The 12,321-nt window shown below is 48.4% G+C and overlaps 3 protein-coding genes across 4 annotated transcripts; 1 reads left to right on the top strand and 2 right to left on the bottom strand.

Moving 5' to 3' along the window:
* Window positions 1–150: 150 nt before the first annotated feature.
* LOC114863217 (beta-1,3-galactosyl-O-glycosyl-glycoprotein beta-1,6-N-acetylglucosaminyltransferase-like) lies at window positions 151–3,968 on the bottom strand. Of its 2 annotated transcripts, XR_003787120.3 has the most exons (6): window positions 3,274–3,968; window positions 1,938–2,314; window positions 1,763–1,856; window positions 1,274–1,678; window positions 596–1,187; window positions 151–455 (listed from the first exon to the last, which is right to left on the bottom strand). XR_003787120.3 is itself a non-coding variant. In XM_029164114.3 (5 exons), exons 2-5 carry the CDS (start codon window positions 2,237–2,239, stop codon window positions 702–704), a joined length of 1,287 nt encoding a protein of 428 aa, XP_029019947.1. In that variant the 5' UTR covers window positions 2,240–2,314; window positions 3,274–3,968; the 3' UTR covers window positions 151–701. The 2 variants fall into 2 exon arrangements, 1 of the variants encoding a protein (XP_029019947.1); XM_029164114.3 differs by having other exon boundaries at window positions 151–1,187.
* Window positions 3,969–4,145: 177 nt separating this feature from the next.
* Window positions 4,146–6,678, top strand: rfk (riboflavin kinase). The gene is made up of 5 exons (XM_041072532.2): window positions 4,146–4,320; window positions 4,508–4,613; window positions 5,257–5,408; window positions 5,485–5,587; window positions 5,685–6,678. Exons 1-5 carry the CDS (start codon window positions 4,309–4,311, stop codon window positions 5,858–5,860), a joined length of 549 nt encoding a protein of 182 aa, XP_040928466.1. The 5' UTR covers window positions 4,146–4,308; the 3' UTR covers window positions 5,861–6,678.
* Window positions 6,679–7,311: 633 nt separating this feature from the next.
* On the bottom strand, window positions 7,312–11,462 carry LOC114862900 (proprotein convertase subtilisin/kexin type 5-like; the record flags this gene model as incomplete). Its single annotated transcript, XM_029163660.3, has 13 exons — window positions 7,312–8,258; window positions 8,341–8,536; window positions 8,628–8,728; window positions 8,815–9,029; window positions 9,124–9,304; window positions 9,399–9,632; window positions 9,705–9,941; window positions 10,041–10,255; window positions 10,342–10,528; window positions 10,615–10,698; window positions 10,776–10,976; window positions 11,063–11,208; window positions 11,290–11,462. Coding segments are annotated over 13 exons (2,580 nt in total), but the record flags the coding sequence as incomplete, so codon positions are not given.
* Window positions 11,463–12,321: the final 859 nt, after the last annotated feature.

Raw genomic sequence — 12,321 nt, 5'->3', positions numbered from 1 at the left:
CAAGCCTGCAACAGGTTGGACATGTTTGCTACTAACTCTATACGTTGCCTTAGTGGCAAGAACAACAATGAAACGTAAGAAAGAGCAACAAAGTAGAGCAAAGAGCAAAGAAGTAGCACAACTGCGTAAAAACACCAAAATACTCCAGTAAATGATTAAAGATGTATAAATAGGCAGGAGCTCATCCCAGCACATTTGGTTCATCAGGTGCACAGGTCATCCCCAGGTCAGAGGTCAGAGGTCAGCAGCTCTCCGTCTCTGCTGGTGTCATGGTTAGACGCCCTGAACTCAAGCCGGGGTGTCACGTATCCCAACAACTATGAAAGTTAAACCTCGTACATGGAGGAACCTTAGCGCGATGAGAGCGGCAGCTAAGACATCCAGTCACTTCGTGGAGAGAATGTCCAGTGTTTGAGGATGGAGGCAGCAGCGTGTGAGGATCTCTAGAAGCTATGCTGGATTGGATGATGGAAAAAGCTTTAGTTGCTTTGAGCTGGGTGCCCAACATGAATAAAACCAGGTTATTAAGTGCTTTTTATACTAAACATCATAGATTAGATTAGAGGTCGGCAGGCAGTAACCTGGACACACTGACCTTTGGTGGCCGGTTCCATCACTGTGTCCTTATCATTCATTGTGGAATTTGGTGTGACACTGAAAATGCGATACGTTTATCTGCCGTCATTACGCGTGACGTGCGCCTAATATGACTCAGACAGCGCCTTTTGCCTCAGATGCTTCTCCAGGCAGTAGACGGCAATAGGGTCTCTCTCCGTGTCGAACTTGTTGGCGAAGAGATGATGGTGCTCCAGCAGCCACGGCAGGTCTCCGGCACCGTACACGCAGATTTCCCTGACGTGGCTGCCTTGGCACTCCGGGTACACGGCCTGGGGCGAATCCTCCGACCCCTCGTGCCACTGCCACTTGACCAGCCGCACGATGGCGTTGAGGTCCGTCATGTCGTATTTTTGGTTGGGCCTCGTTGCGCCGGGCACGCCGGGCACCCGCTGAATGGTTGCCCAGAGGAACTCGTCAGGGCTGTAGGTGTCTTTGGCCCACTGGATCAGCGCCAGGATGCGGTAGTCCTTCAACACGCTCTGCACGTAGCCCCGGGAAACAACTATGTAGGCGTTTCCTGACATGAGGGGCAGGTTGAAGGGGGGAGGCGTCTTCGGCTTTCCTGTCCTCTGAGACATTGGAAACCCTGCTCTAATCTGGGACTCATCAGGTATAATTTGGACTTTTTTCAACGTACACATTGAAAGGTCCTTACCTTTATTTTGCCATCTACGACCTCATGAACGTTCGTCACCCTCCACCTCTTCCCTTGAGGCATCGTTTCGGACTCCAAGCTGTTCCCGCCGGTGAGCGCGCGGAGCATCCTCACGAACTCCAGGTTGGTTTTCAGAGGGAAATCCTGGCCACAGAGGTTGATGAAGTACTTCCATTTTTTGCTGGCGCTATAAAGGTCAGCCATGCAGTTCAGGTCCGCCTGGACGCGGGACCAGCCGCCGTAGACCACGCTCACAGTCCGACTGGTCATGAAGACGTTAGAGAAACAGGAAGTGATGGCCTTAATGGCAGACAAGACTGAAGCCTCAGCTTTCTTGTCCACATGGACACAGTATATATTCTGGGGTGCATAAATGGCTCGCAGCAGTCGCTCAAAGTTTTCCACCTGGAATATGAAAAGAAAAGCGTTTTGTGCATGCTTGATGTGAAGACGGTGTACTATAAATACCAGGTGGGCTAATTTGCATACCTTGTGATGCACAACTATCGAGTAAGCTATTGGGAAGTCCTCTTCCTCCTTGCTCAATGGGAAAGTCAAGTATTTCCTCCTTATCCTAAAATTCCTGTAAACACACAGTATGAACCACATCAAACAGGGAATGGATTTCTATCTCGGAGGTCTATATCAGTTAAACTCAACACACATGCAGTTTTGGGTTGCTGTGATGTAATACTCATCGGGGGTGTGAATGCTGTCCTGGAAGGCTTTAGTGATGGTCAGGAGCTTGGCCTGCTCCAGTGCCTCCCTCTTTCCCTGCAGGATCCCTGGACAGTTGCACACCCTCTCAGGGCCGCCATCAGCATCTGTGTACTCCAACCAGCTATACCCAAAGGCGAAGGTGGGATTCCAGCCAGTTTTCGAGAAGTTGATTAGGTAAAGCATCCACAGGGATCCCAGTGCAACAACGGCCTTCAGCAGCAGCCTGTGCTGTTTGAGTAGCCTCATTGTTTCAGAGGAGGACTACAGCCATACAACGGTGTGTGTGTCTACACAAAGTAATCACCCCGAATGTTATTGCCCCTGGAAGCAGGATAAGAGTGTTGATAGCAGGCGGGGGTCATTCTGACACATTTAAATGATGCTGACGTGCAAACGGAACACGTTCCCAGCTAATAGTTATCTGTCGTTGAGAGATGATCATATCTGGTCAAATGTTGCAAACAAGAAACTAAAACAAAAGATAAACTAAACTATTCAGTTGCCGTTCAGGTCCAACACGTCTGGTTCCAGTGAATTCATAACAAATTTGATTTGAAACAATGGGTTACGGTTTCAGGAAAGAAACTGTAGTACTGGCATTTAGGAATGCGACCCACAGACTCCTTTCCCAATCCACCAAGTAAAACTAGTAATTTAAGTTACATCGAAACAACTGGTTAAACTTGCTTGTCAAAATAAAACTGAGTCCACTGTCTGGATCAGTGAAGGTCTTTCTGCACAGGCTAATCTCACAGGGTACACATTCTCTAGCTTTGCTGAGAACGACAAACTGATAAATGATAATGTGACATTGTATTTCTAGCTCCACCAGAGTTGGGTAGAACCAGACCTCTGTATTCAGTTCATCCCATCAATAGTTTTTGCCATATGAAGAGTTTTTACCTTATTAGGAAATAGTAAGAAATACAAGATGCAATATATAGTGTTGTTAGTATTTGTTTAAAATGTCGTATATTTTTTGTCAAAAGGCTTAATTATAAATTCTAATTATAGTAGTACTTTATTTCCTGTTCTCATTTCTACTCCCCTCAGTTTGTTGATAATTGTGAAACTGACATAAGCTGCATGAACAAACTGACAATAGTGTTTTCATTCAATCAAAGCCTAGCATTATTATAATGATATGAGAGCTAATATCTGAAAAACTCCATGATTAGAAGAACGGTTGTATTGTATTAATGACCATTACAGCTAGATAATAAGTCGTGAAATTATTGTAATTAACAGCCTTGTAAATAAACAGCAATAATGGTTCTTACCCTTGACTTGCAGGCTATAATTGTGATTACTGTCTTCTCGCCTTCGTCTGATCTCATGCCACTACCTGTGGAGCGCACCGCCCAGAAACAGAAGTTGGAGAGAGAGCTCTGACGTCCTGTCAGTGGTTTTCAAAGTAAAGCCATTTATTATCCACCTCAACTTGGTAAAGACATGTTTTTGTGTTACCTACAGACAGATGTGGCAAAAACTGAAAAAATATATATATATTCAAACTTATTAATTTTGAAAATTTGTGAATTAACTTTTATTATACTTATACTTACTTGTATACTGTGAAATCACCTGCTTTATCACGTTTGACAATAGGAGTCTGGGATTGCTGCCAAAAACTTATTGTTATTCATACTCCATTAGGTCATATTGACGATTTTACAGTTATGCTGTGGTAGAGGGCAGCATAACTGTAAAATTATACAGTATAGTAACGTGTACTATAAGACAACAGGAGGAAGTATGTGTTGAAAGCTCTGGGTATTAAAAAGAGAATCACTGATGGCTTGTAACCCCAGTCAGAGAAAAATATCTGCACCGTGGAAAACATCTGTTTGCACATTTTCTTTCCTCTATGTTCATATAAAAAAAATTAAAAAATAAACTACGTTCATTGGAAATATGGTAATTTAAAACTCTTTGTTTAAAAATGGCCACATGCAAATTGGTAGATGAGAGATGATGATCATAATTTCATAATCATGGTCATAGTTTCATAACACCCAACGGAATCAGTGTGTTAAATTTCCTATATCAAAAAAATGCATCATCAAGCGTTCTTGTTTCTCCTACAGAGCCTGAATGTTACAACTGAACGTACGGGCGACCGTGGTCACGCGGTCGATGACGTCACAAGAAACACTACTGTCGGCGCTAACTGTATCTCACACATGCTACAGTGAACTGTCCAGTTATACCGGCTGTGTGTGGGGTTCTTGTTCGTTTATTCTTCATACACTACGAGTGGACCGAAGTGAAACCGAGACTTTCATCTGAACCGCTTCAGGACCTCGTTGCCTCTGATGAAGCTAACTGTACGTAGCTAAAGTTAGCTAGGCTAGCAGGTCCAACTTTGTCTCTGAATCAGTCCAGTGAATCTATCGCCGAATCTAAGAACAGACTTTGAACTCAGCGAGGGGGACGTTTCAGCGCGTGGTTCTTAGAAACGCGCTGAAAGGTTCGCGGGTCACACGACGTAATTTTTACGTCCAACTCCAACAGACCGCTGCCGTCGGGAAACTAGTCATGAAGAGCCTTCCGTACTTCTGCCGGGGAGAGGTCATTCGAGGATTCGGGAGAGGAAGCAAGGAACTGGGCATACCGACAGGTGAGAACACCTGTCACACCTGTCACTCACAGGCATGAGATCCGTTAATGACGCATAGCGAAAGTAAATGATCTACGCGACGCCCGCGGACTCGAAGATGCTCTACGCTGGAATTGGTGCTAGTTCTTATGCAATCGCGACTGTTCTAGAAAGTAGTAACCACACATGAAGCGGCGAAAAGAGTCATCGTCACACACCGGCCGATACAAACGCACATCAGCTGCGCTAAGTGTATTTATACTAAACGAAGTCGATTTAAATTGATCTACTGTGAAACGTGTCCGGCGCGCGGCCATGTTGGATCAGGACTCTTTCCAGGTAGAAGAGATCGAGACACCTTAATTTAAATTGGAATTCATTGGCTGTTGAAACAAGTTGAAAAGCCAAGAACTTTCCCAGTTATCCCAGAATGCTTTCCCAATATTATAAAGTGTGTTTTGCGGCAGTTTAATGATTGTACATGTCATAATCTACAGCTGCTTTGGATCAAACCTCTCTCTTCCTCACAACAGTTATAGTTATGCACTGACCTTTTTCTTTACTTGCATATGTGTCACTGGGTCGTATGCTTTTGTAGTGCTACGCTAACGTTTGCCCTCGGGACAACAAAGGTGTCGTTGGTGACTCTCCTCCTCTTTGTCAGCCAACTTTGCAGACTCAGTGGTGGACAAGCTCCCGGCGGACATCAGCACGGGGATATACTACGGCTGGGCCTGTGTCGGGAATGGAGATATCCACAAAATGGTGATGAGCATCGGCTGGAACCCTTATTACAAAAATACAAAGAAATCCATGGTAGGTACATGAAGGGGTTTAGGCAGCTGTGGTCATGTGTGTACTTCATTATAACATGACTGTTTTATGGTTCTAGGAGACGCATGTTATTCATAAGTTCAAGGAGGACTTTTATGGAGCGGTTCTCAGTGTTGTCATGGTGGGCTACATCCGTCCAGAGAGAACCTTCAACTCGCTTGGTACGGCAGATTGCTCTCTCCCATATACAAACACACATCCATTATTTCTGTCAATTTGAGTGTGCAAGTGATATTTCTTCCACACTTTCCCTAACAGAAGCGCTTATTGAGGCAATCAACAGTGACATTGAAGAGGCCAAGGTCAAGTTGGATCTCCCAGAGCACCTCAGACTGAGAGAGGACAACTTCTTCACCAGCGCAGCCAGTCCGTCTTCACCCACGCCCTCGTCCACAGCGGCATCCACGTCACAGACTATTCTAAATGGTCATTGACGATTGGCCGTGACTGCAGTACTTTGCACACACACCCACACCCCACAACATCAACAACACAGATCAGATTTCGACATTAACGCAGGCTTGTGAGTTTGTCCTCATTTAAAATGCACAGCCTCAGTCTAAGATCTCTCAGCTGTCACCATGGCTGCAAACAAGCATTATCACGTAGAATCAGTCTCTCGTTGTGTTTCACTTTGTTTAACTTCCTTAGTGAGTTCATTATAGGCAGCCAGGCACTTAACAGAAGTTAATTTTTGTATATTCTCACCAGATTGCCTCATTCTGCAGCACAACTGTAAGAAGCTCATTGGCTTCACTGATCCTTGTGCATATTTGGAATCTCTTAATGTGAAAAGTCTGATACAAATGCATTGCTTGGGTTGAGGGTGAGCAGACAACCAAAGCATGTTGTATGTAAGTTTTTGTATTTACGTGTTCGTAAAGAATGACACAAACCTGAACTATAAACTCAGTCCAAGGTTGAAAATATGTCAGTTGTCTGACTAGGTTCTGTTCACATTCGTTTCTGTTGTGATGGTTGGAGAGAGTCTGGGAGTAACATAGATAACATATTAGATTATGCAACAATTTAGCTAAATGCCCAACTTCTGTGTAAAGATGGGTGATGTATTATATTTAATCATACTTTGTTCCTGCCCGGAACAGTGCTTGTACTCTTAATCACTGGCCTAACACGAATGAGGCTTTTACATTGGAGCATCTGTGTGTATGCAGAAAGAAATCCTCTGCATGCTGTAAAAAGCTGTTACTCAAAATGAAAACTGTATACAGTTAAGATCTGTTTTAACATTTTTTTTATTATTTTATTATTAATTAGTGTTTGGAGTCTGTGCCTGCCCGTCGGCCATCACAAGGAAAGAATAATTGATTCGCTGTAAGTAATTGCTTAAAGAAATGAAATGTAGGATTCTGTGTAAATTTTAGATTGTTAGTATTGTATCTTAATTTATTAAAAAGGTATTTGGGGGTTAAATGTAATCTAGGGATTTTTTTGCTTTTTATAATTTCACTTAATTTCTTCAAAATTAAGCTCCTACTGGAAGCAGTCTGACAATTGTATCCCCCAAAGCACTTGATGTACAGTAGGTAATGCAATGAGTTCATGAAGAAACATGCTGCTGCTTTACATTAGAGGTTTTATCACAACCCTAAAGTGCATTTCAAGTGTTTTCCAGCATCATTAGTTGCATTTATTTATTGTAGTTTCCACAGGGACCAGGGTTACAACATGTGGAGGTCAGTGTTCATTTCCTGTTTTATGTTCTTGATTTGCATTATGTAATCACATAAACCATTTAATTAAAATCCATCTATTACTGCCTCCTTATTTTCAATATTATAATGAAAATGTGACCTTTAATACTAATTTATTTGGCTTTTCATGTGAATCTGATTTGATGCAACACAGATCAAGTATTCACAACACAAATTAAACTTTTTTATGACAATCGTTTACAGAACATCTCACTTCAAACATACAGAAAAAACAATGATTCAGTCTTCAGTCATTTAACAGCTGTAGCAGGAATACAATAAAATACAGTGGTTTAACAAGAGCTTAAAAATCAATTCTCAACTAACATTTGCATTAAAATAAAATGTTTGTGTTCATTTAACATGAACCACAAAGCAGCAGATTTCTTGCAAACAAAAGATCTTCAAATTAAATGATGTATTTTAGAAAAAAGTAAGCGCATGGAAACATTTACATTTCTGTGCCACAGCAAAACAAAATGGACTGGACCAAGCTCAGTCATTAATCAATTACACTACTATTATTACTGTAGCAGGTATGAGATGGTTTAATATTAACCAAACTGATAAAAGACTCACCAGAGATGTCAAAGTTCCAAGTGTCAAAATTCAACCTGCAAAATTCGCTAATTCGATGTGAACAGACCCAGCTAAGAAAAGATTAAATAAAAAGGATCTGGGTCTGAGGCTCCGCAGCTGCTTTCCTCTCATCTATATGTATAGCTCTCGTCATCATACTCCAGCTCGATCTCGTCGTCATCCAACAGTCCGTACTTAAACTTCCGATACACTGTCCCGTCTTGTCCCATGTACACGATGTCGTCTTCGTCGTCCTCCTCCTCCTCCTCACGTTCAATGATTCGGTCGCTGTACTCCCCGAACGAAGAGGCGTGCGTGTCGGAGCCGACGCCTCCGTTGGTCTTCAGCTGCTCGTAGCCCCCTGCTTTGACTTTGGGCGCCGGGGCCTGAGTTCTGCTTCGGGCAGAGAGAAAGAGGAAGAGCCCTCCGCCCACAGAGAGGATGAGGAGAACGCAGGCGGTCACAAACAGTTTGCTGGTGTTGCTTTCTAAATCCTTGGCATCTCTAATCACGAAGTTGACGCCCAGGATGCACTCCTCTGAAAGGAAGGGAACATTAGAGGGACGTTAGACAAACATCGTCTGCATAGTGGGTTGGTTTTTCAGCGCGTTGTCGCTCACCTTCCGAGGCCTGGCAGTCGCAGCACTCCCTGGGTATCGGCTCGTGGCCTCGCCGCGACCCGTTTCCGCAGCAGCTCAGGCAGCGGCCGTCTGCAGACAGCAGCTGCGCCGCGGGACAGACCGTGCAGTTCCACATGCTCGGGCCTCGGCAGTCCAGGCAGGACGGGTCGCACGCCGTGCAGTCCGGCTCCGGGGCCTGCGGCACCGGCAGAGCCAGAGCATCACCTTTACGCGTTTACGGACGGGACCTTTTATATAGCGCGACCACAAGCCGGGTCGAGACACACCTGCTCTACGGCGTAGAAGCCGACGACGCACTGGGATTCACAGATGCCACCCAGGAACCTGTAGCCATGGTAACAGGACTGACAGCTCACAGCCCCCTCACCTACGAGCAGAGACGCGGGGAAGCATTAATGTCAACACCGGCTGGAATCCACCCGGACACACACAGTCACAACGGGTTTGCGTTACCGCTGCAGGTCTTGCAGGTGGGGTGACACCTGTGGCAGGTCTTGGACCGGTCTTGGTAGTAGCTGGGGGGGCAGCGGTGCAGGCAGCGGCCCTCCTGCCTCAGGTACACGTGGCTGTCGCGACAGCGCAGGCAGTTCCCGTCGCCAGGACCCCAACACTGGCTGCACGAGGGGTCGCAGCGCGCGCACGCCATGGAGGTGGTGTTGCCGAAGTAACTGAAAACGCACACACACGAACACACACACACGCGGAGTTCGGTTCGACTGGGCTCGAGGAGGAGGGCGGACGCCGCGCGGCGTGTTCTCCCACCTTTCTGCGCAGGTTTCCACGCAGCTGCTTCCCTGCTTGAAGAATCCGCGTTTGCAGGCGACGCACTGCAGGCTGTGGCGGCCGGCGCACGACTCGCAGCTGAAGTGGCAGCGCTCGCACGCGCGCCCGTCCTCGAGCTCGGCGTAGAAGCCCGCGGGACACTCCCGCACGCACGTGCTGTCTGACGGACACAGGAAGAAGAGAAAAGGCGCGAAAGACGCATATGTGAAAGATGTCGCTTCAGCGGAGTCATTGGAAACGTGGTCGTCGTTTACTCAGCAGGAAGCGAGGCTCGTCGCAGCTGAAGCACTGGTTCTCCGTCGGCCCGAAGCAGCGGTGGCACCGCTCGTGACACTCCCGGCACCGGCCGTCCCCGTCCACGTACGAGTGCAGCGGGCAGTGGGCGAACCACACGCAGTGCCCGCTGGCGTCCGTGGTCCTGTTGGCGCCGCACGTGAGGCAGGACGACGGCTCGTGGCCGGAGCAGGTCAAACACGACCGGTCACAGTCTGCGCGAAAGGAAGAGGCTTCAGACAGAACCAGCAGAACCGACGACAGGATCGCACGACGCTCGCTCCCACCTCTGCACTCGTTTGTCGCCTCGTCGTAGTAGGTGCTGGTGGGACACTCGGCCAGACACTCGCCGTCGTAACGCACCGCCTTCGGGTTGCGGCACGCGGCGCAGTCGTCCATACCAGGCCCGTCACAGGAGGCGCAGTCGGCATGGCAACGCACGCACTGGTCCTTCTCGGCGTAGTGGCCTTCCGGACAGTCATCGACACACTTCTCCGCAAAGAGGAAGTAGTACTCAGCGCATCCTGGAGGACAGAGGCAGACAGTCCGTTAGTTTATGACTTTTTACATTATCCCAGGATGTCAAATCTTCTAGAACGTGGCTTCACGCGCCTGCCGCTTACTTTTACACGCGCCGTCCTCGTTGCACTCGCTGCAGTGAGCGGGACACCGACGGCACTCTGCCTCTGCGGCGTAATAACCCCCCGGACACTGCGACTGGCAGGTGTGGTCCAGGAGCAGGTGCGCTCCCTCGCAGCTCAGACAGTGGGAGGAATTCCCCTCGCAGGACGCGCATCGCGCCGCGCAGGGCTGGCACGCGCCACCCTCGGGGACCCCCCTTGGAGAGACCGGCAGAGAGAGGCGCCCGTGAGCTGACTGATTACGACGACGCGCGTTCACGTGCCGCGGAGCGACGCAGCGCACCTGTCACACTGCACCACGCACGCGCCGTCCTGCAGGTGAAGTCCACGGCGGCAGTGCTGGCACAGCCGTGCGTCCCGGCAGCCCACGCAGCCCGCCGCGCATTCGTCGCAGCGGCGGGATGTTTCGTTTGCGAAGGTGCCGGACGGACAGCGGAGCGCGCAGGTCTGTCGAGGAGTCAGGAACCGGCCTGAACGCACGAGACGGGCGACAGAGAGCGTCAAGTTCCAGTCGCCGTCTTTGCGTGACGTGGGACGCAGACCGATAATAACGTACCTGAGGAGCAGCTGGTGCAGTTCTCCCTGCCTGCAGCAGAGCATGTCCGGCACAGCGAGTGGCACTGCTCACATTCGCCTTTGCCTGGTCGGGAGATGACGACGACGACGATGAGAGGCGCGTGGCCAGGTGAAACGCGTAACACCTACCGGCGGACGTACCGTTGCTGAAGCGGCCCTCGGGGCACGCGGGCAGCTGGTCCAAACACGCGCCCTTCTCCAGTTTGAATCCGTCCTCGCAGGAGTCACAGTCGTCAAACCCGGGCCCCCCACAGGTCCGACAGTCACGGTGACAGGGCTCGCATTCCTGGCTCTCCACGTCCACGAAGAAACCTTCCTTACAGTGATCCACACACTGTCCATCTGAAAACCACGGATGTTCCGTTATGCGCCAGTGAATTACATGCATATAAGTTTCTGAGCTCTAAAATACTTTACTCAGCTGTTACCGAAGGTGTAGAATCCGCCTTGGCACCAGTAGCACTGGTTCTGGTCACACGTCACACACCGCTTGTCTTCACACGGGGAACACACCATGTCGTCATCTGCGTTATACGTCCCATCCGGACAGAACCGGTGACACGCTGGGCCCAATCTGACGCAAACGCAGGGATGAGCGGTGCCAGAATGAGCTAATGGGAAAACGGGCGTGTACGGTACCTGGAAGGAGACTTACTGGTAGTAACCATCTTCACATTTGTGGCAAATAGTTTCCTGGTGTCGCTGCCCTGAACAGATAAAAGAAACTCGGTGAAGGAGGCGGTTTGTGAACGACAGGTCTGCTGCCAGGGCTTCGTTTGCACTGTGACGCGCTTTAGCACCAGCAGGGGGCACTCTGACCACGCGACACAGTCAATTGACACGAGCTCTGTGGAAAGATTTACACATTTAGTTGTCAGTAGTCGGTCATAGTTTGCTAAAATCAATACTTCAGTTCTCTACAAATAATCTGAACACACATATGATGATGATGAGCACGGCTGAATGTGATGCTGATAAATGGAAGGAACGCGAGCATGCAGTGAGTGACGGCGGCGGCTTTACGTTATGAGTCTCTGCAGAGCATCTCTGAAGGCAGAGAGCGAACCAGAGGAAAAAGACCCCGGAGGACGACTTGATGTAATCACAAAGAGCAACATTTGTTTTTCCTTCAGCCACGTCCTGCAAACAAACGCCTTTAAAAACGGCCTTTGTATTCTGCAGTGGCCGCGTCGGAGCCCAGACCTCAGGCCGGAGGGCAGTTTGTGGCTGGACTTGAAAAGAGCCGTTAACTCGTGATCCCCATGAAATGTGACAGAGGAGGAGACGAATGAATGAAAACGCCGGCGTCCGTATGTGCGGTGGTGATTAGGCCGCCGCTGTCCTGCATGGGCTGCACACTGGAGTCCATGGAGGAGGTGGAGGACAGAAGGATGCTGGTAAACTAACATCCATCATGGAGAACCCTCCACCCCCTGCACCACTGTAGAGGCTCTGAGCAGCTCCTTCAGCACCACACTGTTACACCCACAGTGCAGGAGGGAGCTCATTCCTCCCCACAGCCGTCAGACGGGATAATACAGGACTACAGTCACACACCTTTCTGCTGGTGTTTTACTGGTTTTACTGGTATTACTGTTGTTTACTGGTGTTTTTCATGCACTATTATTACCGCTATTTCCTTTTGCACAACTTTTCTACTGCTGGTGTTTACTTTGTCTTAATTGTC

Source organism: Betta splendens, chromosome 9, assembly GCF_900634795.4.
Source record: "Betta splendens chromosome 9, fBetSpl5.4, whole genome shotgun sequence".
NCBI classification, from domain to species: Eukaryota; Metazoa; Chordata; class Actinopteri; order Anabantiformes; family Osphronemidae; genus Betta; species Betta splendens.
The sequence above is the reverse complement of the archived record's forward strand: the minus strand, read 5'-3'. Positions and strand labels throughout refer to the sequence as shown.